Source organism: Eptesicus fuscus, chromosome 10, assembly GCF_027574615.1.
Source record: "Eptesicus fuscus isolate TK198812 chromosome 10, DD_ASM_mEF_20220401, whole genome shotgun sequence".
In the NCBI taxonomy this organism is placed as follows: domain Eukaryota; kingdom Metazoa; phylum Chordata; class Mammalia; order Chiroptera; family Vespertilionidae; genus Eptesicus; species Eptesicus fuscus.
In genome coordinates this window covers 90115592-90142608 of record NC_072482.1, presented here as the reverse complement: position 1 = coordinate 90142608, position 27017 = coordinate 90115592, and the positions used below count along the sequence as shown (strand labels likewise).

The following is a 27017-nucleotide window of genomic DNA, read 5'->3' as shown; positions in this document are numbered from 1 at the left end:
TCAGGCAGTTTTTAGACTGGAAATATAATAGGGAAACACACAAAGTCTTTACTCTCGTGGTATTTACATTATTTACATTACAATATACACTGAGTGGCCAGATTATTATGACCACCCCATCAGTACTTTGTTGAGCCACCTTTTGCCTTCAATACTATGGCAATTCTTCTTGGTATTGAGTCCACGAGATGTTGAAAGGTGATGCGAGGAATCTGACACCATGCCTGGTGAATAGCACTGTCCAGTTCTGTGAGATTGGATGGTTGTGGAACCAGCTGCCTGATGGCTCTTTTAACTTCGTCCCACAAATGCTCAATTGGATTGAGATCTGGTGATTGTGGGGGCCACCTAAGCAAGGTAAAGTCTCCCTCATGTTCTTGAAACCACTCCTGCACAATACGAGCACCGTGGCATGGCGCACTGTCTTGTTGGAAGAAGCCATCTCCACTGGGATACGCCATCAACATGATAGGATGAACTTGATCAGCAACGATACTTAGGTATGTTGTGCTATTCAGAGGTTGTTCCACATGAAATAAAGGGCCCAAATTATGCCAGGAAAACATGCCTCAAACCATAATGCTTCCCCCACCAGCTTGAAGGGTTGTACTTATGCATATGGGGTGCATGCTTTCATGCTGTTTCCACGAAATTCTCACTCTACCATCTGCATGATGCAACTGGAAACGTGATTCATCGGACCACATGACTTTTTTCCAATGCTCGACAGTCCAATCCTTGTGTTCCTGTGTGAATTGGAGATGTTTTGTCTTGGTAACTGCAGACAGCAAAGGTGCAAAGGTGTTCGAACAGGCCTTCAGCTTCCATATCCCATACAAAGCAGTGTATGGCTAATTTGCCTACAAATGTCAGGTGGTCATAATAATCTGGCCACTCAGTGTATATATTAGAGGCCTGGTGCATGAATTCGTGCATGGGTGGGGTCCGGCCAGCCTGGCCAGGGGGAGGGGACATGGGCGGTTGGCTGGCCTGCCTGCTGGTCGAACTCCTGGTCGAGGGGACAATTTGCATATTAGCCTCTTATTATATAGGATATACACTGAGTGGCCAGATTGTTATGCATTCAGAGATCATAATAATCTGGCCACTCAGTGTATATTATATGCAAAATGTCAATCAGTAATAAGGCTGTGGTGAAAAATGAAGCAAGGGAAGGGAAATAGAGTGACAAGAGATAACTTGTTTCACAAAGCACACAAGTGACTGTACTCTTGGTGAGGGAGGGACTGTTGAGCATTGTATGCTTGGGTGCCCAGCACTGTGCCTGGTATAGATGTGGAGTATGACAGACATGTGAATAAATTACTATAGTCTGACAAAATATATAGTTAAATCATCTGTATTACCTACCTAAGTTATTCAACTGTGTTTGACTCAAAGAACATTCAAGAGATCGTTCCTATTCCTAAGGGCAAACAGAAGTAGAGGAGGGTATTCAGACTAAAAGTACAGTCAGGGAAGGATACCACAGTCCCTTTAGCTATCTTTGATGTTAAATGACCATTACAGCTTAAACTATATGTGGCATGTGCTGGAATAGGGCTTGTACCTGCTTGCAAAAGTCAATTATTATATTTTCAGAAATCTTGTGAGCCAGTGTTAATCATAACCATTATCAAAAATGTAATTGTGGCCGGCCAGGGTGGCTCAGTGGTTTAACATCAACCTATGAACCAGGAGGTCCCAGTTCATTCCCAGTCAGGGCACATGACCTCATTGCGGGCTCAGCCCCCAGTAGGGGGCATGTAGGAGACAGCCGATCAATGATTCTCTCTCATCATTAATGTTTCTATCTCTCCCTCTCCCTTCCTCTCTGAAATCAATAAAAATATATTTTTTAAAAACTCCATTGTAAGTAAATTACAATGAAATTAAATCTATTTTTAAATGAAGGCAATGAACACTCAAAAGTTAAACCTTCCTGGTTATTATTCCCCTATGACTGCTGCCTGGGCTCTCGAGCTGACATTCACTCTGTCTTTCTGGTGGAAATACTGCCGAATGGTGCACTGCTGTGGAGCTCCTCGAGCACCATGTGCCATGACTCATGTTGTGACTCTAAATGGTGGTGAGGCTACACATCAGGGCCTTTTCTTGGAGAGCCAGTCGTTAAACCCGCATACAGTCTACTCCCACCCCTGACCTCTGGGGTTCAGGGAGCCAGTGGACATCAGACCCATGTTCATGTCCAGTCCAGTCACTCACAGAGATGGCTGTTCTGTGGCTGACTGTGGCACACCAGCTCGTAAACGCAGAGAGCTGGACTCAGCCCGGTGCCTGAGAATGCCATGCTGCTGCAGAGCAGGAAATGAGGGAGGCGTGTGGGCGTGATGCCGTCACTGTCCAGCCGGCTTCTGGAAAAGGCCAGGGGGCTGGCAGCTGGTTCATCACATCTTACTGGGGAAGTAAATTACCTTCTGGATCGAAGGCACTGGGAGGTTTGTTAGTGTCCACAAAGCACCCAAGTACGATATTTAACTATCCCTTTGTGGACCCAAATGACTAATGATGTTTATAAGTGTCTAATTTGTTCAGTAACAGTTCTTTGGTTATTTATTCTTTCTTCCTTTTTATGTTAGTGTTGGTGCAAAAAAAAAAAAAAAGCAACAAAAAACAAACAAACAATAAGGCAAAATATTAGATGTCAATCTCCTAATTAACCTGATCTCTGTTTTAACATTGTTTAAATGTTTACTTGAAAGGTTTCTTGTGTATTGCAGAGAGCCAGCTGTTATTAGGCCCTTCCAATGTGTACTGGCTTTGCAGTGCTTCCTCAAGAGTTTAATGTTGCCATGGTAACCAGTAATATCAATGCTAATGACTAAATGGCAGTTAGTTGTTAAAAATCCCCACTGACTCAAGACTTTTGGTTAGTGTTTAATTCTTTTTCCAGGAGCATTTTTCTTTCCCAATAAAAGAGGGTGGGAAGAAAGAAAGTTCCGCATACTCCCTCACATCCCAAGTGCAAGTAAATGGTGACATGTTTCCATATTCCTAAATAATGACAATGATCAAAAAATAAAAAGGTTTTTTTTTCACTTTAGCTTAACGTTGGGGCATTTTGTCAGCTAACTCTTGAAATTATTAAATGCCAAATATAACATGGGAATGTTTGGATTAGCATGCTTTTCCCCTTTGTCTTTTACTTGACAGTCTGAAGTTAGAAACAACGCAATGAAACTGGAAGGCCTTCATGCTAAAGTGAATGACCTAAAAGAATTAACGAAAAACCCGGAAACACCATCAGACCTTCAGGTAAGCACTCAGTTCTGTAATAGTTGCTACCTGCTAGACTCTATCTCAAAGAGTATTTCTATTCTTTAAGTATTTGTATATGAAAGTGCATATGTTTTGATTGATTTGAGTGGCCTGCAACTCTAAGTCATCTGGGGTGACTGCCAGAGAGTGACCTCCGGCCCAGAGGTGAATCATAAGAGAAAAAGAAAGAAGAGCATTCCTGTGTGACAGCCCAGGTCCTCTAAGAAAGCTTTCTGGGGGAATGGCAGGCCCCAGAGGAAGGAAGTTAAGGAGATGCCCACAGGCTGTGGAGGGAGAAAGTGAAAAGCCAGAGAAAGGGGCATTGCTTGCATCTAGGGCCCTTCACTGGGCTTCACAGAAGCGAGGGGAGTCTCAGAGAAACACACAGATCAGGGCCTGTGAGAGGAGAGAGGGGTAAATGTCACCGGGCTTAGGAAGCGTGGATGCCAGTTCCCTCCCCACCTCCTGAGTCTCCCAGCCTGTGAGGTGGGGAACAGAAACAAAGTGAAAAGAGACAGAGAGCTGCGCTTGGCCCCTTTCTCCACTGTGGGCCTCCTGTTTGCAGCAGATTGAGCTGGGGCAAGGGAAAGCCCTTACTTTAACCCTTTGCACTCGCTTGCTTTTTTCTCGATTCCTTTATTCTACTCGGGATTTAATTTTTTAAATACCCCAGATTTTACAAAGCGCGGCAGTAGAATAAAAAACTGGAGTTTCTTTTCATACAAACTTATTTATTTGGATTTTTTTATATTTCAAATTATTGATACATTCAAAGAGTAATTTTAATCTCGACATGCGAGTGCAAAAGGTTAAGTTTGATTTGAGTTCAAAGTCTTGATTTGAAATGGTCCTGGATGTTTTCATTGTAGAATTGAAACTGTTTGCGGTTTATCATAAGTCCCTTTTTAATCTGTGGTCCAGAGAAATCAAGGCCCTCCTGACATAAACCACCCAGGAGCAGAGAACCAGCCCCCCTGAGTGCTTAGAGTGGGAGACAGAAGGAAAGTGCTTTAGGATGAAATCCTATTGGGGTGGGGGGTGGGGAATTGTCCAAAGTAGTGGTCACATCGGGGCAACATGTGTGAGTGTTTCCCCGGGAGAATGAGGAGCAGGTTTTCTGTCACCTGCTTGGTAGCCCTGCGTGAGTCCGGCTGTTTTTGAGATGTGATCATGCGTATCCCCTGGGACCTCAGACAAACTGCCACTTTCCCGTCTCATGTTAACTGCAAGCCTTACTCTTTCCATTCGCCATCACTTAAAATGTCTGGCAACTTGTACCCACTGATTTTCCGTCTTAGAAAAATTGGATGAACATCCATGGTTACGCTTCTGTGGTTTGGTTTGGTTTTTATGATTAAGCAATACATCCACGGAATTCCCAGGAAAAGAGTGTCTGGTTTTCACGGATTTTGATGAAATCCTGCTTTATGTTTTATGTTCAGTTTATAGAAGCGGACCTAAGGCAGAAACTGGAGCACGCCAAAGAAATTACCGAGGACGCAAAAGGAACGTTGAAAGATTTCAGGGCTCAGAGCACACAAGTGGAGAAATTTATTAACGACGTAACAACCTGGCTGGCGAAACTAGAAGAATCCTTGGTGGCCTGTGCCCAAACTGAGACTTGTGAAGGGCTGAAGAAAGTAAAGGTAGGTAACCAACTCTCACTAACGGGTTACACTTCAGTGGGAATATTAGCTCTCCTGCTTTGTGGTGGCGAGACTCAAACCTTAACCTCTGCTCTCAATCACCCGCATTAACACAAGACTTTGCAAAGTAAGTAATGGGCAAAGAACTGAAAGCAAGATGAATAATCTGAAAACAGAAAGCACGCATTGCTGTAGGGCCTGCTCACAGGCAGCTATTATTATTATTATTATTCTTATTATTATTATTATTAAAAGGGCGACATCTATAGAAGTGTTTGAATGTCCATGAATTTTCAAACTTGAGTGCTAAATAGTTTTTCCTCACTTATTATTTTTATTGGTTAGTATGGCTGCTTTTATCTAGAGAAAGGTGTATTTTTTTAATTAAGAAAACATCTCACTTTTATGTCAGTATGTTCATTTTCATAGATGACATTTCTGATCAGATATCAAGCTTATGAGTTGAGTTGAGTTTTCAACAAAAAAAGATATGTTCTTTTTCAGCATATTATTTTTTTACTGTTCTTGAGACTAAGGAAGTATCTTTTTAAATTAACTACTTGTGCCTTTCTTGTGGCCTGTGAGCCATGTGACCCACTGAAGAATGTGAACTTAGGAGGGTGATTGCATTTGTAGTTTCTAATCAACTGATTAGACCCAAGCTCATGGCTGGAATCCACAAGGGTCTATTCAATTTGCTTAAAATGCTAGACTCTCACTCAAATCCTAGCGACCTCTCAACAGCTGTTTGCAGTTGTTCCCAAGGAGAACTGGGCAACATTCTCAAAGAATCAACACAGAGATATCACAAATATTCAAAAAACAATCCCACCAAAATGTGTACATTACTGAGAGGATTTTGATAGCATCCGTTTCCAGACGAAGTGCCATCATGGAGTAGGGGGAATATTTCTCCTGCATCTGATAAACATCCTCCATGGCACACTTTTATTCTCTAGGAAATGCAGAAAGAACTTCAAAGTCAGCAAAGCAGCATCAGCTCCACCCAGGAAAACCTCAATAGCTTGTGCCGCAAGTACCATTCGGCGGAGCTGGAGCGCCTGGGCGGGGCGATGTCGGGCCTGACCAAGAAGCACGAAGCTGCCAGCCAGCTGTGCTCCAGGACCCAGGCCAGCCTGCAGGATTCTCTGGAGAAACACTTCCATGGTGAGCTCCCACAGGCCTTTGCATGAATCGTTTGTTTACAAGAAGGAATCCAGACCAAATGCTGCATAGAAACTGCCAGCAAACGTTTGCAAAACTTTCCGGAAGAATATCAAGTTAAATTCACTTGGGCATTGAGATTTGGGCAGTGGAAGTGTTATGCCTGTGCCCTCATCGTAAGCAACATTCTCCCTCTCTCCCCGGGGAGGTGGGAGTCTGCCGTTTTGATGATTCAGAATTGCATCTAGATTTTCCACATGCAGCTCATGTGTGTGGAAATTACTTCCACTGCTGTGAGGAGGTGATAGTCAACCTGGATATTAGGAGAGAGCATGAAACAGCAGCAGCATGTAATTCAGGAAAGTGACCATTCTGTGGATGTGCCTGACTCGGTTTCCCACACGGCTGCCTGTGCTCTGATGTGGACACATAATGACAATGCTCAAGTCAGCTGGGCGGAAAGAGGAGAAGGTTTCTCCTTGTGCCACAAAAATGGCTTTAGCACCCCTGAAGTATTTCTCCCCTCGCACTCTTCCAGAGTCAGGCAATTATTTCTTTATCAAAATTAAGAGACATAAGGGGAAATCAGACATTGAAGGAAAGTAAATCTCTTTATAGTCTTTTCTCTGAGATAATTTCTTGATTCTGCTGTGGACAGTCACGGCTGTAGATCATGCTGTGTCGTATATGTCATATTCTAGATTATTATGATCTTCTTTCTGGAATGTTTTGTAAGGCACAATGCAATGGGCTGAAGGCCAGAATTAATTCATGGTAGCTCATTCAATGTTTTGGATGCATTTCTCATTCCTGTTCTTTTTCCAAAGAGTCCATGAAGGAATTCCAAGAATGGTTTTCTGGAATAAAAGCAGCAGCAAAAGAATCATCAGACAGAACTGGTGACAGCAAAGTTCTAGAGGCGAAGCTTCGAGATCTTCAGGTACGAACACTGGTGTTGCCTTTTCTTCTTCCCCAAACTACACTCAAGTGAGATCAGATCAGACCTAAATCACCTCTCTCCCCAAATCTTTTAATATTATTCAAACGTTTCTTTTTCCTTATCAGAATTAGATTTCTTGAGTGATAAGGAGATAAGCAATATGAAAATTATGCTGAAAAATCGTTAGAGCTATAGAATGTCTAAATCCCCTTTCCCTCTCTTTTATCTTATTGACTATTTGGAATTCACTCTAAACTAAACCTAATTTTAATTTCTATAGCATTGAAAGCATAAACAGTGATATCTATTTCACATTACCATCATGGGGGAGTTTTAAAAAGAAGACATCACTGACATCACATGTGCTTTTTAACAGCCTGTGGTCTAAATTTGGAATTTAGATATATTCAAATCAAAGAAATAGGTATTACAGATTGTATAGGTTTTACTCACTAGGAAAAATGTATGAATTCAGGAAAGAGAAGGCCATTGTGAAGTGGAGTTAAGAAATTATTGACATGAGACTGGATTCATACTGAGTTTTGCCTATGATTTTTAAGCAGCTAATCTGAGCAAAGCATTGCGTTAAGTATTGTAAAAATAATTTTTAGAAAGTTAAAGGAAACATGAGGATTTTGTGGCCTAGTGGGTGATGACAATTATGTAGATAACTCATTGGCTGGCAGGGTAGGAAGAGCGTCATCACACAGGAAGCTGCTTTTGCAGGAGGCAGGGTGACTGCAGATGTGGAATTGTCCCCTTTAAGGCCTGAGAGGCAGTGAAACTCCACAGAGAAAAGTCTGGAACTCAGGGATGAGGCAGAACTAGCACAGCAGTTCTGGGTTCTTTTGCTCTGCCGAAGCCAATGCCCATGCATATGGTCTGCCAAAGAAGAGGTACACACCAAGCAAAGAAGGGAACCCAAGTCAGGATAGTGTGTGCAGGGTGGATCAGAGGAGGAAGAGGGATAGAGGCAGGTAACCAGTTGGAAGACATCACACTAACCATGAGGAGGTGGAGCCTGCACTAGGTTGGAGCAGTGAGAAAGGGGAGAGACTGAGGACAAGACCTTGGTAAGAACATCCTCCTTCCCAGGTCAGCATTGTTCCCAATGGGTCCTCAGTGGTTCCAATGCCTGGCTGGCCTGTCCTCAGTGCTGAGCCTCGATTACATCCAGTTGCAAACATCATTCTTACTCCAGCCTTGTCAATGGCTGTCTTTCTTTGGCCCCTGTTTTTCTGCTGTCACTCTACTATCTCAGCTCGGAATTATAATTAGTGCTCCATGCACCAGGGTCTCTGAACGATAGCAAATATTTTATACTACTTCTATTTCCTGAAACAGACCATTTTGGACTCGGTCGGCGATGGGCAGCGCAAGCTTGATGCTGTGACTCAGGAAGGACAAACGTTGTATGCACATTTGCCTAAACAAATGGTCAGTAGCATTCAGGAGCAGATTACCAAGGCAAACGAGGAGTTTCAAGCATTTCTGAGACAATGCCTCAAAGACAAGCAGGCTCTTCAAGACTGCGCTCTGGAACTTGGGAGGTAGGTTGTTTTGATACAGGGAGATTTCATCCTACACAGAATGTCTTCCGGGACTTAGAGGGAAAAGCCATTGTGAATAAACAAATCTTTGAAATTGTGAGTTTAAATTTAAAGCTTTGACCTTAATTACAGATTCATACTAGGACAATAACTGACTGCTCGAACTATGATGGCATCATGTGCTTTGCTTTTCTACACAGAAAATAAAGGAATTTTCTACACAGGAAATAACTGTGAATGACATGAATTCATACATTTTTTGGTCTATTTGACTAACTCAAGATACTAGAGTTTTGGCATCCAGGTTTTATATTATCCAAGTCTTTTTCTTTTAAATATATTTTATTGATTTTTTACAGAGAGGAAGGGAGAGGGAGAGAGAGTTAGAAACATCGATGAGAGAGAAACATCAATCAGCTGCCTTCTGCACACTCCCTACTGGGGATGTGCCCACAACCAAGGTACATGCCCTTGACCGGAATCGAACCTGGGACCCTCAGTCCACAGGCTGAAGCTCTATCCACTGAGCCAAACCAGTTACAGCCCAAGTCTTTTTCTTGAGTCTACTTCTGCTGGAGTCATGGCAGAAATACCTATTGTATTTATGTGAGTCAAGAGTCCAATCAGGAAGCTATGTCAACATGGGTGAATATAGAATAAGAAAAAGGGGGAAACCTTGTTACTAAGGGGGAAAACGATGTCAGTAAAATCAAAATGCCTTTCTGGTAGTGGAGTAATTTCCCTGACTCTTATCCAGGTTTCTCAGAGAATTTACACTGTTTTCAAAACTTAGAGCCCTTGCTCTCTGGTGCCATATTCAAATCCCATAAGATACAAAGACGCAGAGAGGACTTCCCCTTTTTCTCACAAGGCTTCCACAGCCTCACTCATCCATTGACCCCAATTCAGGATCTCTAGTAAAACCCAAAAAAGTCAAGTGCATGTTGCAGGGGAATGTAATCTTGCTGGTAATTACCACCTATGATTACCAGGTATTCAATTCAGCTTGATAGGGTGATTCATTTCTGCCTGGATTGCAAGAGAAATTGTCATGATTTGCCATTTTGTTACTGAAATAAGCGATCATTTGAATGGGCTTATTGTTGAGTTTTCTTCTACTTGAAAATTCATGAAAACGTGATTGTTGTAGACATTGTGACCTCAGCTTTAGAATGTACTTATTATAATGATAACATAAGAATTTCTCTATGGTGTTTTTCTTTTCTTTAGCTTTGAGGATCAGCACAGAAAGCTGAATTTATGGATCCATGAAATGAATGAGAGGTTAAGCTCAGAAAACTCAGGAGAGAGTAAACAGCACATTCCTGAGAAGAAAAACGAAGTTCATAGGGTTGAAATGTTTCTGGGGGAACTCCTGGCTGCCAGGTATGGTGCCGAAATGGAACTGGTCCTTTCCCCACCAAGGACTGTGTGTTTGTCTGGTTGTTTGGTTATTTGGTGTGGTTGGCAGTGGATTGGTTGGTTGGTTTGTGGTTGTGCTTGTTTTCATCCCTGAATGTCTAGAATACAGATGATTGTGCAGTGTTTTCTACAGCAGTGTGGTACCCTGGAGAGAGCATAGGGATGGAGGTAAGGGGCTGGTCTACATCTTTGTTCCACCTCCCTTCGCTCAACAAATTGGATAGGACACTCACTTCCTGTATTTTTTTATATTAGCCTTTAGCATTGTGATGATGATGGTGATGATAACACTTTCTTCTCAGAGATTATTGTAAGGCTATAAGGTGATTAAAAGATACTCTTCATTTACAAAAATAAAGCTATAGATCCCAATTTCCATATATTCTTTATTCACATCAGCCTCCGGTCCCATTTCTAATTCACCTCATTCTCACAAAATTATTCAAAACTAGTAGCCCATTTCCAGGAAGAATCCTGCAAGCGGCCTCTGCGGCCACGTGCGCTGCCACTGCCGCTGCCGCTGCGGCCGCCGCGCCTGCCCCGCTCCACCCTCTCCGCCCCGCCAGGGCTTTCCCTCTGGCAGCCACCTTGCTTTCCGCTTTTCCTCACTCTTCCTTCTAAGTTGTCTTCAGTCTTCACTCCTCCCTCCCTCAGTGTATGCAAATTAACCACTATCTTTGTTGGGTAATTTGCATACTCGCCCTGATTGGCTGGTGGGCGTGGCTTGGGCATAGCAAATGTGAGGTCAATTTGCATATTACTATTTTATTAGGTAGGATTCTTTGTAAAACAAGAGGGGTGGTCATTAAGTCTGGCTGTCTTGGAGGCTCCCCTTCTTCATTACAGTATTTGCCTCTTCATTGCTTTCTAACTGACCAACTGATTCTGGCTCCTTTCCCAGGCCAGGTTCTCTGGCCTGACTTTCAGGATGTTGCACCCTAAATTCATGCTTCACTCCTGGCATTTCAGTTGCTTCATGGAAACTGTCCCTTTGGAAAGGGTAGTGCAATTTGACCCAAAACTCTTTATCCTCTTGAAGAGTAGATACAATCATCCGTGAAGCAGTAGAGGCTAGCACCAGCCTGCTTCATCAGGCAAATTAGCGGCAGTGATTGACTAAGTGAAAACTGCCTGATTCAGATTAGACCCATTCCGTTTCCACCGAGTCCTCCTTTTGGTCAAAATGCTGAGTGTTCCCAGTCTTGAAAAACAAACATGCAAACAAGTGCACAACAGAACCCATACCAACAACTACTATTGGTGTGCTAGTTTGACAACTATTCTGAAGTTTCCCTGGGATGCTCTGGCCCCACCTCTGAGCCCTTACCAAGGGATAAACACTTGGTTGACGCTGTATACTCCAATCCTCTACAGTGAGTTCCTCAAGGCCAGGGACCATCAGGCCTTTATCATCTGTAGATTGCCATCGTCTAGTATAATGTCAGAAAAATAGAATATATTGCTGAATTAACAGAATATAGCATCATTCTAAATATATAACTCTGCAAGTTACAGTGCACTTTTTGTGCTTTAAAGTCTTAACTCTTGTCTAGATACAATATAACATGACCTACTTCTCTCCTCCTTCCATATTCTTCTTGATGTTACTCTCTGATATTCCATGATCAGAGCTAAGAGTTCTTAGTGTGTGGGCTCCCAGGTTCCTTCTAACTGGCTACTCTGTACACTCCCAGTGAGGGTCACTCAGGTGAAGGTGCTCAGCTGGATCACCTGACTCCTCTCACCTGCCTGTCATTTGCTCCTCCCAGTCCTCTGTTGTTGTTTTTAATCATAATATTTCTAGTACACACATTTTGGGGAGATGCCCTGCATTTTTTTAAAGTACCCCAGACTTGAGACTCATTGAATTTTTATCATCCATTTATCAATTCTTCTTGGAATAACAAGTGGTATCTGTTCACTTGAATTATTATTTAACTCACATCATTGCTTACCCTACCTTCTTGTCTCATCAAACAGATTACAAGAATAAAAATATGTACTTTAGAGTAGATATAATATTGTATAAGTCACATATCTCTCACAGAGACCCATAGGATGCTATTTACATAATAGCTGCTCAGTAAAATAAAAGAGGCCTCATAGGAGATACGTGATGTAGCCTTTTTCTACTACTCACAATAGTTTGTGTTCAGACAACTGCTCTCTCCATCCTGGTTTCCCAGGCATCTCCTGAGAACAGTGCTGATCTGAATTCAGAACCTGTCCAACAGGAAGAAGCCAACCCAGCCACCTGTGGTTACACTTTCCCTGGAGCTAATTTACATACCTCCAAGCTGAGATGAGCAGGGCACCTGAGATATAAGAATGTGACACCCTTAAGCACTCATAAAATGTCCTTTTGAAAGAATCATGCCTTTTTTTTGCATTTTATCTCTGCCAAACATTGCACTGGTGCTGGGACATGAGATGATTGTAACAGCCCTGGCTTCTAGAAGGAAAGCCTGTGGATTGAGACACACTGGGTGTAGGAGGCTGCAGAAGGTGCCAGAGGAGGAGACCTGCCCTCCTCACCCTCTCCACCCTCTTCACTCTCTCCACCCTCCCCTCCCTCCCCACCCTCCTCGCCCTGTCCTCAGTTATCATGATGCTCCCCAGGGATGCAATGCCTGCCCTGAGCTGTGAAAGGGGCAGGTAGACCAGGAGCAGAGGAGAGCAGAAGGGTTCTCACAGAGGAGCCTCCATGTATGTATAGCAGAGGGTTGGGGGCGTTTCAGCAAGCTGCTCAGGGTTAGAGCATTCAGTGGGAGTGGAGAGATGCTGGGTGGCCTGGAGGGGCAGGCCGGGCCTTTTCTGAAGTGAATTCCTCAGCATACACTGGGCTTGGATCTAGGTACTGCATGGGTTCAATCAGGTCCCTGGATGTGTATTCACTACCTTTGGAGAAACCATAGGAGAAGCAGGTGGCCAGAGCAGTCTCCAGACTCTTCATTTTATTTTATTTTTTTAAGTATATTTTTATTGATTTCAGAGAGGAAGAGAAAGAGAGAGAGAGAGACATCAATGAGGAGTGAGAATCATTGATCGGCTGCCTCTTGCACATCCTCTCCTGGGGATCAAGCCCACAACCTGGGCATGTGCTCTGACAGGGAATCAAACTGTGTCCTCCTGGTTCATTGGTTGATGCTCAACCACCCTCCCCACCCTCATAGGTCAGCCTGGCAAGGCTCTTCATTTAAAGGCGTGTCAGCTGTGAGCTCTTGTCTGTTGAGCGCTCCAACATCAACAATCCTTTGTCACTCCGGCGCTGGGAGAGTCTAGTTGATGTTGTTTTCTGTTGTCCTTAGAGAGTCCCTGGACAAGCTCTCGCAGCGCGGGCAGCTGCTCAGCGAGGAAGGCCACGGCGCCGGGAAGGAAGGGCGCCTGTGCTCCCAGCTGCTCACCAGCTACCAGGGCCTGGTCAGGATGACCAAGGAGAAGCTGCGCAGCTGCCAGGCGGCCCTGCAGGAGCACGAGGCCCTGGAGGAGGCCCTGCAGAGCATGTGGGCCTGGGTGAAGGGCGTGCAAGACAAGCTGGCCTGCGCTGACAGCACCGTGGGGAGCAAGGCCACCCTGGAGAAACGGCTGTTGCAGATACAGGTACAAGCTGCCCCGGCCAGACACCCCTGGGCCCCAGGACTGATGCGATTAGGCTCACAAATGGTTGAGTCGGGTCCCAATCACGCTGTGAGCCTCTCTCTAAATGAGGCTTAGGTGAGCGAAATGGAGAAATTGGGCAAAAAGGACGTGGAGGGGATTATTTTTCCCCTTTGTAAAGGAAAGGGATATGTTTGTTTTAATAGCTCTAAAATATATATATATTTTTAATTTTGTTTAGTAAATATTCAGCAAACATTATGAAATAAATACCTAGTTTACCACAAGTTGCTGGACATATGAAGATAAAAATTAGTCCTGCAGGAGTTCAAGTCAGTGGGCGGACCAACTGCAAATGTTACTGGCCATGCAACATGTATGTGGGGCCGTGATTGAAGGCAATGGGGGTCAGGAAAGCGCAGAGGAGACCACCGTCCAGCCTGCAGCCAGTGAAGGTGACCTTGAAAGATGGGCATTAGCCAGGCCTTGAGGGCAGGGGATGGTTAGGCTTTTAACAAGCGTGTTTTCATTTTCAAAATAATTTTTGTTTACTCTGAAACTAAGTTTCCCAGTGAAGTTACAATGCCTAGGCAAGTCGTCCAAAGTTTTCCAAGAATTTAAATTGGAGTTAATCTTTACTCCCCGATTCTCGGGTTGCTAATATTTAATTAAAGTTTTATATTGCAGTGGAGTCCAGACTTTGTTGTTGTTTTCATTTATTGTTAACACTATTACAGATGCCCCCCCGTTTTCCCCTCCTTTGCTCCCTTCCATCCAGCCCCACCCCTTGCCTTCACCACATCATTGTCTGTGTCCATGGGTTATGCATATAAGAATATACGTTTTTTTAATTAATCTCTTCTAGTTCTCCCCCCTTCCCCTTCCCCCCTGAGATCGGTCAGTCTGTTCAAGGAATCCATGCCTCTGCTCCTGTTTTGTTCATCAGTTTATTTTGTTCATTGCTTCTTTCTTTTCTTTGTTTTTAAATCTTTATTGCTGAAAGTATTACATATGCCCCCTTTTCTTTTGAAGGTGAGTCAGGTATTCCCTGCCTTGATTCTCGGGGAAACAATTGTTTTTGAAACTTATCAGAAGGCTTTACTGTTTCTGCTGACGCGCATTCCCTCTTCTTACTAGGACATCCTCCTGATGAAGGGGGAAGGGGAGGTGAAGCTGAATATGGCCATTGGCAAAGGGGAGCAGGCCTTGAGAAGCAGCAACACAGAAGGTCAGAAGGTGATTCAGACTCAGCTCCAGACCCTTACAGACGTGTGGGCCAACGTCATGAGCTCCTCCGCCCACGCTCAGAGGTACAGAGTCCAGTTCAAGTGCTTAATCGCCTAAACAAAGCCCAGTGGCTCAGTGAAATGAGGGAGCAGCGCTACAGCTCCTGCAGGAGAGTGACCACGAGTGTGATTTTAGCTAGCTGTATGCTTGCCTGCCTTTGCCTAAATTGTATTTTCTCTAATGGCAAAGACTGGTTTTGTTTGCTTGCTTGCTGTGTGTGTGTGTGTGTGTGTGCATGTGTGTGTGCATGTGTGTATAGTGTTTACATCTCCTATAATATGTCATGGAATTTTGCACACAACTTGAGCTCCGTAAAATATACCCTTTTAATTCATCAAAGCAAGGATATGTGGTCTTGAATAACTTTAATATATTTTCATTTTTTATTTATTTTTTAAAATATATTTTTATTGATTTTTTTACAGAGAGGAAGGGAGAGGGAGAGAGAGTTAGAAACATCGATGAGAGAGAAACATAAATCAGCTGCCTCCTGCACACTGCCTACTGGGGATGTGCCCGCAACCAAGGTACATGACCTTGACTGGACTTGAACCTGGGACCCTTGAGTCCGCAGGCAGACGCTCTATCCACTGAGCCAAACCGGCCAGGGCTCTTTTCACTTTTTAAAGAAACATAAGGGAAATTAAGTCATTGGCAACTGTGGAGCTTAAGTATAAATCTTTTTCTCAACCCAAAGTAATATCACCCACATTGGAGTTGTGGAAATATGGGGGGAGGGTGTTTGATTGTCACAGGGATGGAGCATCCCTGGCATTTAGTGACCGAGCCCAGGAGAGCTAGTGCCTGCCCTCCAAGGCATGGGACATTCTCACACAAGCAAGAGTCAGCCCATCCGCCCAGGATGCCTGCAGAGCTCGGTTGAGAAGCACTGGCCAGGGGCTGCCGGGAAAATAGAGAAGATGCTGGTTGTTAGACTAGGCAATGTTGTTGCTGTTATATTTATGAGTGGAAGATTTTTGCCTTCCTCCTTCCCTCAGAGTACCCACAAGTAATCTGGCTGGCTTGCAGGACAAATGATTGTCAGTCAGAATTATATTAAAATACATTCCAGGAGCCATATTCTGATGGTGATATATACTATTAGATCACCAAAGAAGTGTGTGTTCACTGTGATCAAAATAAATAGACAAATAAAAGATTAAAATTCATCACAAAACAAAATAAAAATATTTGCAGTCACCCCCTGCAATGTAAAAGCGGACCGTGGTTTCAATTAAAATGTGGGAGGTTGTGTTTTGTTTTTTGTTTTTTTTTTTTCTTTAATATGGAGCATTTGTAGTAACTCCCAAAGTCTGCAGAATTTTGAATCTTAGTAATAGCTCAAACTGGTCAGCAAAGAAAAAAACTTCAGATCCCATGATTCTATTTTTTATATAGTAGATCAAACTTCCCAATGCTTGCCAATAAGCTAGCTTTGTAAAAGTGAACAGGAATATGGGTGAATATTTTTCAGATGTTAGAAAAAAATGTTAAGTACAAAAAGTAGATTCAAATCCTTGATTCTTCTCTTTTAGCAAGAAATTAAATTTGACAACTACCTATTGAGCAATAGCAATGTTCAAATGACAGTGGGTAATTACAGAGTTTATTTTGTTTTGTGGTTATTTTTTTCTATGCTAAAACAATGAAACAAAACAAAGTACATTTTACCCTCTAAGTGCTATGAGGCCAGGGAAGGGTACGTTCCAGAAAACTCTGACTCATATAGTGTTGCTAAGATGTTGTGAGACTGTAGAAGAAGGCAGGGCCGGAGTGGCTTCTGGGGAGGTGAGATTGATTTGGAAACTCAATTGGAAAGGAAAAGAATGTTGGCATGTATGATGAGGTTCCTACTGATGGAAAATAAACAATTTGAGCCCCGGTCGGTGTGGCTTAGTTGGTTGGGCGTCATCCCATGCACCGAAAGGTCACTGGTTCTATTCCCTGTCAGGTCACATGACCAGGTTTCAGGCTCAATCCCCAGTAGGAGATGGGCAGGAGGCAGCCAATCCATGTTCCTCTTTCACATCAATGTTTCTCCTCTCTCTCCCTTCCCTTCCTCTCTCTAAAATCAATAAAAACATTTTTTTTTAAAGAAACAGTTTAAGCAAATGCTGCAAGTACATTTCCTACAGATATGACTCCAGGATTATAGGATTTTATGCAAGGGAGATTGGGAGAGGTCACTGAAGATGAGTTTAGAATAGTTTTAGAGCTGAATACTTTAAAATGAAGAATGCCAGCCTGGAGAGCCTTTTACTTGACTATCTGAAGAGCTATTTGGTTGACTATTACTTTTGTGATTACATTTCTTATAAATGTATTTAGCTTTCATTCCTTCATCCATTCAACACTAAACATTATGTATCTATATCCGTAAGTGAAAATCAATCTAATGATATTATTTAACCAGGAAGATTACCCTAAATTTTACATTCCAATCAATAAATAATTTCCATCTGGTTTTAATAAAATAAACTGAGTCCAAGAAAAGTAAGAATTGATATATATTAAATAAAATTTGCTCAGCCAACATGGCTCAGTGGTTGAACATTGACCTATGACCAGGAGTTCATGGTTCAACTCCTGGTCAGGCCACATTCCCCGGGTTGTGGGCTCAATCCCCAGTAGGGGGCATGCAGGAGGCAGCCAATCAATGATTCTCTCTCATCATTGATGTTTCTATCTCTCCTTCTTTTTTCCTCTCTGAAATCAATAAAATAAAAATAAAATTGAATTGATGCCCCAGTGCTGATATTTAACAACACAACTCATAAATTTGCCTATTTATTAAGACAATTAGCATTTGGAAGACAAACCTCCAGATGCATATATCACTACAACATCTTACTTACATTTTGACATGGATTCACTTTGGTTTGAAGAAACTGTGCAGTGGGTCAGAAAAGGAGTGTTTCTCCCTGCCCTTAGAAGCAGCGCCCTCACCACTTACAGTAGCGCTCAGTAAGACAGCTTACATCAAGCATGTCAAACTCGCAGCCGGCGGGCCACATGCTTCGTTTATTTGGCCTGTGTTAGCCTTTGAGTTTGACATGCCTGGCTTCCATGGATGCAATGCCCTCCTAGTTGGTTTCCAGTAGAGCTGTCAAGATAACTTATTTTTCTAATAACATTAATCCCAGCACTTTAGAGGCTGTGATTAGCCAATGGAATGACTACCTGGAGTGGAAAAACCAGTTGGAGCAGTGGATGGAATCCGTGGACCAAAAAGTGGAGCATCCCTTGAAACCGCAGCCAGGTCTGAAAGAGAAGTTTTGCCTTCTGGACCACTTCCAGTGCATCGTCTCGGAGGGGGAGGATCACGCCGCAGCCCTGCACCGCCTTATGGCCAGGTCCAGGGAGCTCTACCAGAAGACTGAGGATGCGTCTTTCACGGAGACAGCTCAAGAGGAGCTGAGAACACAGTTTAATGATATAATGACCGTTGCCAAGGTTAGTGCTTTATATTGAAGAAAAAACTTCAGGGTCAGGTAAAGAATAGCTTATGGGTTGAATTATTGGGGAATTCGCTAAAACTATTTGTATAGGTATTATATAAAGATAATTTCTCATCTATGGATGCCCATGCATTTTTCCTTTCTGCAATCTTGGGATTATTTTTTATTCTTAATTTTATGATTTTTCTCCACTTAGAATGTTAGTCAACCCCTTTGCAAAATTGTTAGCTTCAAATATCAGTGTTTAAAAGTTCTTTACAAAAAGCCAACACAATTAATTTCTTTAATAATAAGAAGAGCTATTATAATAATTATTATTTAGTGGATGATTAGTGAGGGATGTTAGTCAGCATTCATTAAGCATAGATTTTTATGCGAAACTAGACATAAGTAAAATTATAGGAAAATTGGTTTTATCCTCAAAGCCTTTTAGTCTCATTGAGATTCGATATTTTCATTTTAAGATATTAAACACAGAGAAAATTCAAGAATAAGAATGAAGCCTTGGCCGGTTTTTCTCAGTGATTAGAGCACCAAAACGTCGCTGGTTTGATTCCCAGTCAAGGGCCCATACCTTGGTTACAGGCTCAATCCAATCTCTGGCCCCGTGTGGGAGGCAACCAATCGATGTGTCTCTCTCACATTGGCCTCTCTCTCTTACATTAGCCTGCCTCTCTCTCTCTCTCTCTCTCTCTCTCTCTCTCTCTCCCCCTCTCCCACTCTCCCCCTCCCCCACCCTTCTTCACCCCTTTTACTCTCTCTAAAAATCAATGGAAAAATATCCTCAGATGAGGATTTAAAAAGAATAAAAACAAAGTCTTCCGGATCAAGAGACCAATATCAGACTGTTGCCTTGTGTGATTTCACATCCTCTGTAGTGACGGCCGCTGAGTCGCCTCTGCTCTGTTTGTAGGAGAAGATGCGGAGCGCGGAGGAGATAGTGAAGGACCACCTCCTGTATGTGGATGCCGTGCAGGAGTTCACAGACTGGCTCCACTCAGCCAAGGAGGAGCTTCACCGCTGGTCGGACACGTCTGGAGACTCATCCGCCACGCAGAAGAAGCTGTCTAAAATTAAGGTCAGAGAGTGGACCGATACCATAACCTCTCTTTCATTGGTGCTTGAATCTGACATGCCTGTGATAAAGATTCTATAGATTAGATTCTGTTCATTAAAATGTTTTTTTGTCCTGTTTTCTGTTGGTGGGTGTATATGACCTTGCACCGTGGGAATTCTAAACATAAACAAGAGGGGGAGAAAGGAATGCAAGACTTTGAACAAAATGAAACGTTGTCCATGGATAGTATGCTTCTGCATGCAAATGCGCTGCTTGCTGCAGTATGAGGCACACCAGTATGCGCCAACTTAGAGCTGACAGAATCGGATATTATTTCCCAGCACAGTAGAAGAAAAGTTTATATGATAACTTAGTGAAAAGTTTAATAATAACTTGGAAATGGCATTCTAGATGTTTTATTCTGCTTTCCCAGCCAGCAGTACAACAGTATAATGAAAGACAGTACTTTAAAGGATATTAAAACTATCACCTATCAGGGCAACTTAAAGCAAAAAATTTCACACAACTCAGAGAATTAGAGATCTTGGTGTATTTTAGCTCTTTCTAATGGCTTGAATAACACATGGCGATAATTTGCCCCCTGTGGAAAACAATAGATTTTAATCTAAAAATTAAGCAATGATGAAATCCTGAATGGTTAAGTTTTAGATGAGGAATCGATAGTGTAACTGTGGTCAGGAGTTTAGGACTCAAGTTGTATTCTTTTTGTTTGTTTTTTAAATAATTCTTTATTGTTGAAAGAATTACATATGTCCCCTTTTTCCCCCATTGACCCCCTCCAGCTTGCCCCCTGTCTCCCCTCACCCCCACCCCTGCTCCCAGCCCCAGGCCTTCAAACCCTACTGTCTGTGTCCATATTTAAGGTCTTTGGTTGATTACCTCCCACCCTCCCAGCCTCCCCCACCTTCCCCCTGAGATTCCACAGTCAAATTGTGTTCTAATGACTAGAGATCAAAACATAAAAATCCTAAAAGCAATAGATGATGATAGCAGCAATAACTATATTTTGAAGATTCACTTCTAAGGGCTTATCTTTTTTTTAATCGCATAGAAGGTTTTAAATGAGATAATCACGTAAAGGTACTTTTTAAGTTTCTATTATTTGTGAGATCCTTGAAAATACTTCTTTGGCGTATTTCTCAGTAATGTTTTAATTTACTCATCCATCCATCCATCCATCCATTTGTAAGCTACCGTCTTAGAGACCCTGAGCAGAGCACAGTCGTGCTTCAATCCTTGTGCACTTATCTGTCAGTTTAGGAAGCAATTTTCAACCCGTGTGCTGCAAGGATTTTTAAAACATGCAATACCTGACTATGCAGTCCGGGACACTGACCCCTTTTCCCTTAGATTGTCAAATAATAAAAAGTGACAATAGCCAACACAACAATAGCCATCCAGTGGGAATGAATCAAAATTATGTCTATTTTCTTGTCAGATTGGCAAAAAAATTAATCTATTTTTTTAGTGTGCCGCAGAATGTTAGTAATTAATGTGTGCCATGAGATGAAAAAGGTTGAAAATCGCTGGGTTAGGAAGGAATATGGATTTGCTTATTTATAGGAGCAATCCACTGTGGGCCAGCGCAGCGTCACACATTCAAACAATGCCCGGCTTCAGGGTCCCTGTGTTGTCTGTTTCAGGCTGTCTCGGATTCCTCAGCTGATTTTGCCAGCAGCCCTGCTGCTCAGGATGAGAATTCTCTGCTGGGACAGCTCGGGGGGTGGGCCGGTGGCGGGTCTCTGGCTCCCTGTGGCACACTTGCTAAAACTTCCTAGCAGGACAGGGTGCCCCTCTGTACATATTTGGAAGCCTGCTGTGACTCAGCCTCCTCGGTTACCATGGTGATATTCCATTACAGGAGCTGATGGATTCCAGAGAGACTGGGGCAAGCCGCCTGAGCAGAGTGGAGTCCCTGGCTCCCGCCGTGAAGCAGCACACAACGGCCAGCGGGAGCGAGCTCCTGGCCGCGGAGATGCAGGCCCTGCGCGCCGACTGGCAGCAGTGGGAAGACAGCGCCTTCCAGACGCGGGGCAGCCTGGAGAGCCTGGTCAGCCAAATGGCCCTTTCGGAGCAGGCCTTCTCGGGCCAAGTGGCTGCACTGGAGCAGGCCCTGGAGCAGCTCAGCACCCTCCTCACAGCGTGGGCTCAGCAGCTAACCCTCCTGGAAGGCAAGAACACAGATCAGGAGATAGTGGAGAGCTGGGAGAAGGGGCGGGTAAGTTGGCTTCCTGTGTCCTGTTGGTGGGTATGCTAGAAATTTGGTTTGGTTCTCATCGTTGCTAAAAAAAAAAAAGCAACACAAAAACTAAAAACCTTCTTGCTAACTAAAAACACAACATTCAGACTTGGAAGAAATACGTGTTTCCAATTAAATTTGCAAATCAGATCTGTTTTCTTTTCTCCTAAGTCTAACTATTCTACATACAAGGATAGAGGAGAGAAGAAGTTATCATTTACCATTGAAAACAGTTATTGTTAGTGGAAATATTCTACTTTCATTCTTATGGTGCAAGAGTTTGTAATATTGCATTCAGCCATTCAGTCTGAAAAATGGCCTGTGGGTAGAGGCATAAATAGACCAAGAGTCATAGCTGCGTTCCTGCCAGTGAATGATTTCCCACAATTGCATGATTGAATTTATAGCTTTGAAAGAAACATTTGGTAAGCCCCTAAAACACAACTAATAGTTTGCACCCTGATCGGCTCTCCTGTGTGGAGTTTTGACAGCTGTGCTGGGGATTAACGGTTCACAGAACTCCTATGTCATGCTCATGGGTTGCCTTCCGGACATTTTTTTTTTTTTAACTAATGGCAGCTCTTTCAGAAGGCGAGAAAGGGAAGCATAAAAGGGGAAGTGAAGAAAGGGCAGAAGCTTGAGATCCCGTTTCTCTCTTGACTGTTCAATGGCATCTTGGAAAGACTTTCTTTCGATATTTGCAGTTTAATAATGCTCTGAATCGTGGAGGTCCTTAAAAGGAAGTTTTAGTAAAGTAACCTTCTCTGTGTCTATTTATGTTATAAACATTTCAAAATAGCTCCAGCCAGTAGGAAACTCACGTAGTATTTCCAACATTGTCTTGTTTTAAATCAAGTATTTGGAACAAAGATAGCATACCGCAAAGGAAACCTTTCTAATCATCTCTTTATGCTATTTTACTTATAGTACTTATAGATTATATTTTTTTCCGATGCCCTTCATGTCCTTTAGGGTTAAGCACCAGAATAAAGTGTAGAAAGCAGTTCTGTAAAACAGGGACAAGGATATTGGTGATTATTCCATGTGGTCAGTATTATTCACTCTGATATTAAAAAAAAATCTGTTATGATGTTTTCATTCTGTTTCCCTTCTTTTCCCTACCATTTATATAAGTGAAATTTTAAAAAAGAAAGATTTGATGGTATTTAAATTATACGACTATTCTGAGCTATCATTATTTCTTTATATTGATTCCATTAGTAAAAAAAAAAATAGGTGAGGCCTATGAAAAGGTAATGCAATAGTAAATATAGGTTTTTAATGGTGCAAACAATTCAAAGACAACAGTCTGGGCTTTGATCTGTTTTCAGATTTGGTTCTGGGGCTCATGCTTTTGATGACAATACTACATTACCTCTAAATACTCAGATTTTCTCTTATTCTAATAATGTCATTTTATCTAAAAACAGCGATAATAAAAAAAAGGAAGTATAATTATGTGATGGAATAAAGGTGTTAGCTAATGCTATGGTGGTTATCATTTTATGATATATAAATGTATTAAATCATTACACTGTACACCTTAAACTCACACAATATTATATGTCAATCACATCTCAATAAAGCTGGGAACAACAATTTTTAAAAAATGGAGGTAATACTCCCATTACAATGAAAGCCTAGGAGAGTTTTACAAAAGAATGGATTTGCGAGGGTTCACATGGCTTTGTTTTGCTGTGAGAAAGGGCCTGTCATTGTTAGCAATCCTAATAATAATCATGAGCCACCACAGGCCTTTACTTTCTCTTCTGCAATGAAATGGTGACACTCAGAAATATTTTTAAAACTAAAAATGGATCATTATCTACAAACTATACAAAATCATGGCACACAAAATTCTTGTTCACTGTGTTCCAAAACTTATATCTCTTAATATCCATGGGCTAATAGTGTTGGAAATTTAGTATTTTTCTTAACCTCCAAGGAAAAAAAAATATGCATTCCAGGACTTAACTGAAACACAGGTGTATAACCTGATATTTATATAATGAAAGGTTCCAATAATATGCTTTAATTTATGATAGCATTACAGAAAAAATTGTAGTGTAAATTTTTGGTCAAAGCTTTTCACTTTTGATAACACCTAACGTGTAAGTGACTCACTGAATCTCTGGGTTTGTTATTCACCTCTTTGGTGCATGGTCAGTTTCCTTGGCTCTTATAATGCTCTTCCTTAAATAAAAGATTCAATATGATGTAAAATAGAGTTACTAGTTTAGCATTTGGAGTTTCAGAGCAAAACTTTCTAAGTATTACTTATGAATTTTGTACATAAGAATATTTTAGATGCCTCTAGCCCGACACTAAGCTAAATAAAGAACTTTAAAGCGAAGAGGAAACCATCCTTCCTCTCAGAGCCACAGTCCAGGTGGAAAGGCCAACAAGTTCAAAACCATTAGAAACACTCACTAGTGATGAGTTCCCAGAGGTGCTGTGTCCTCAGTGAGAAGCCCCTGGGAGGTGGGAAGAAGGACAGAGAATCCTTCGGGGAAGAGTTATTTGAGTGGAGTCTTGAGGTCTGGTTACAAATGGACCAGATAGATGTGGTGGAGAAATGGCACCACTGTACAAAATTACTGAGGAACGAGAAAGCACAGGAGAGAAAACTAGAGAAGAGGATTCAAATTAAGGGGATCGATACGGTGTCATTCTAGAAAGAAATGACAAAGATGTGAATGGGGGCTGTGAGAGTCAGGATGCAAAGGGAGCTGATGAAAAGAGCTCTCTCTCTAAGACATGGAACAGACCAGCCCTCATTAGCTCTTGTGTGGAGTGAGGAGAGAACCAGGCGAGGCCGTGGGGATGCTCAGTTTTCTGATTTAGATCAGTTGGAGGACAGAGGTTCCATTTATGGGATGAGGAGTGCAACACAGACCTGGCGTGTTGAGAGGCGTGGTTTTCTACAATTCTAGGCCATCTCACGATGAAAATCTCTGAGAATAAAAATAGTAACAGCAACAGTTCTCTGAGCAGTTACTCATCTTCGTGTCCCTCATCTTTGTTATTATTATTCACCTTGGTGATACCATTATCCACACCTATTTAAATATTTGGGAGTCATTTACCTGCTAATTTTACTTCTAAGGCACTTATCAAGGGGCCAGAATTTGTGTATTTGACACTCAGGATGATTTGCTCGGAGTGACAATCCTCTGTATAGTCATGGACCATGGCCTTGATTATTCACATGCCTCTCCCACCCGTTCAATTGTGAGCTCTTCAAATATGGTGCAAGAATCATACCTTTGGTCATGTCGGGGGTCCCAGAATTCAGCAAAATGATCAGCACACAGCAGACAGTTAGCAAATATTTGATGACTATATGAATGAAACTATGAAATGATTCAATTGCTACTTAAGTCAGACCTGTAGATTATGAGAATTTCTTAATGTGAAAGTTAATGTTATGTGTTAGACAACATTAACTGCTGTGCACAAGTGCCAAAATCAGTGTTGCTTTGCTTTGAAATGATTTCTTTTTTAATTTTAAACAATATGAATATCCACTGACATCCTAGTCAGGTTGTTTTTCAACAATTTAGGCCGGTTCGCCTTTCTTTTTCCATCCCACTTTACGTTATTCTTTGATCACTTGGTCATTTGACTTCTTAGCAGCATTTCATCCCAGAGTGCCTACCTATGGCTAGAAAAGGACACATAGTCAGCCACGTCATATTACTTGCCATGGGGGATCCTGAAACTAGGCCTCATTTCTTTCCTGAATCTATATGTTGCTTCTCCCTTTGCTAATAATTTATAATATGATTTATGCATTTTCAGTATGAAGATGTGGAAATTGCCTAATTTAAATGCTTACCCTTCTGTCTTGTTATTTCCTAATAGGAGATACTGGATGCTCTACAAAAAGCAGAGCCTAAGACAGAGGATCTCAAGTCTCAGCTGAATGAACTTTGTCGATTTTCCAAAGACCTGAGCTCATACAGTGGAAAAGTTTCTGCCTTGATTAAAGAATATAATTGGTGAGCATGAACCTTATTGGTATTTAAAATGTTTTAATACAAATAAAAAGCTAGAGGTTTATATATTTTAAGATGTGATTTCAACATTAATATAAATTAATCATTAAATCTGTTACTAAATGACATGAGCACATACTCCAAAAATTGTTTATTCTCTCAAACATTAATCTCCTTTATCATTTTTTTCCTCCTATTAAATGCTTCCAATCATGGTTTTAGTCTTTGTTTGCAAGCATCTAAGGGCTGTCAGAATAAAGAACAGATTTTACAGCAAAGATTTCGAAGAGCCTTCAAGGATTTCCAGCAGTGGTTGGTTAATGCAAAAATCACTACCGCCAAATGTTTTGATATACCTCAAAATATTAGTGAAGTTCAAACAAGTCTTCAGAAAATACAGGTAAGAATGTTATTAATTCTAATAATGAAGCTTAAGTGAATTAAAAACATGTCTCTTGACTGTTTTAGAAGCTTATTAAAATTTTGCTTAAACTCAAATTTCAAATAAATCCCTGCTTGAAATGATTGTGTGCAAGAAGAGAAATTAGTCCACTTATATAAATGCATGCTAATATATATATATATATATATATATATATATATATATATATACATATATATGTATATATATACACATATATATATATATATATATATATATTAATAGGGGTTTAGGAAATAATAAAAGCTCTTTCTGTGTGACAAGCATTATGACTGAGCACTCTAAGCAGATTTTTTAATTCAATTTTCACAGTAAACACATCAGGTACAAAAGATTATTATTCCCAATGTTCAGTATGGTAAAAGAGTCAGTCACTTAATATATACAATAAAAATTGTTTATTCCTTCTCTGTGATTTTATTGAGAAAGAAGTGGAAAATCAATGTATTTTAAAGCAGAGAGCATTTTATTATGTCTACTCTTACATTTTTCTTTACAGGAGTTTTCATCAGAGAGTGAGAATGGACAGCACAAGCTAAATGTGATGCTATCTAAAGGGGAACTTTTGAGTTCTCTGCTGACCAAGGAGAAAGCTAATGGTATCCAGGCGAAAATTGCAAATGCAAAAGAGGATTGGAAAAATTTTCATTCAAATCTTCACCAGAAGGAATCTGTCCTAGAGGTATAATATAACCAACTACATGGACACATTCTGTGTTGTTTGTTGGTAGTGATTGTGTTAAACCACACTCTCAACATATACAAGTACCCTTGTCAATGATTTTGCTCATCTCTCACTGAATATAAGTGAATGACTAGATAACACTAAGAAACAGCTCAATGCTAGAAGTGTGAGCCTCACTGAGGAATTAAGTAGCTTCTTGCATAGTAGGGGCTCTTATCCCAGACCAGAGGAA

At 41.6% G+C, this 27017-nt stretch overlaps 1 protein-coding gene across 1 annotated transcript in view; it reads left to right on the top strand.

The window, feature by feature from the left end:
• The window catches only part of SYNE1 (spectrin repeat containing nuclear envelope protein 1), a 375752-nt gene that overhangs the window by 152640 nt on the left and 196095 nt on the right, over nucleotides 1-27017 (top strand). Inside the window, exons 44-57 of the mRNA XM_054722584.1 lie at nucleotides 3175-3276; nucleotides 4722-4925; nucleotides 5885-6092; nucleotides 6917-7029; nucleotides 8374-8579; nucleotides 9810-9965; nucleotides 13310-13601; nucleotides 14736-14908; nucleotides 18029-18338; nucleotides 19257-19421; nucleotides 21283-21639; nucleotides 25525-25661; nucleotides 25881-26058; nucleotides 26600-26782. Coding sequence (XP_054578559.1) covers nucleotides 3175-3276; nucleotides 4722-4925; nucleotides 5885-6092; nucleotides 6917-7029; nucleotides 8374-8579; nucleotides 9810-9965; nucleotides 13310-13601; nucleotides 14736-14908; nucleotides 18029-18338; nucleotides 19257-19421; nucleotides 21283-21639; nucleotides 25525-25661; nucleotides 25881-26058; nucleotides 26600-26782 — 2784 coding nt within the window. The remainder of the gene's footprint in view (nucleotides 1-3174; nucleotides 3277-4721; nucleotides 4926-5884; nucleotides 6093-6916; nucleotides 7030-8373; nucleotides 8580-9809; nucleotides 9966-13309; nucleotides 13602-14735; nucleotides 14909-18028; nucleotides 18339-19256; nucleotides 19422-21282; nucleotides 21640-25524; nucleotides 25662-25880; nucleotides 26059-26599; nucleotides 26783-27017) is intronic.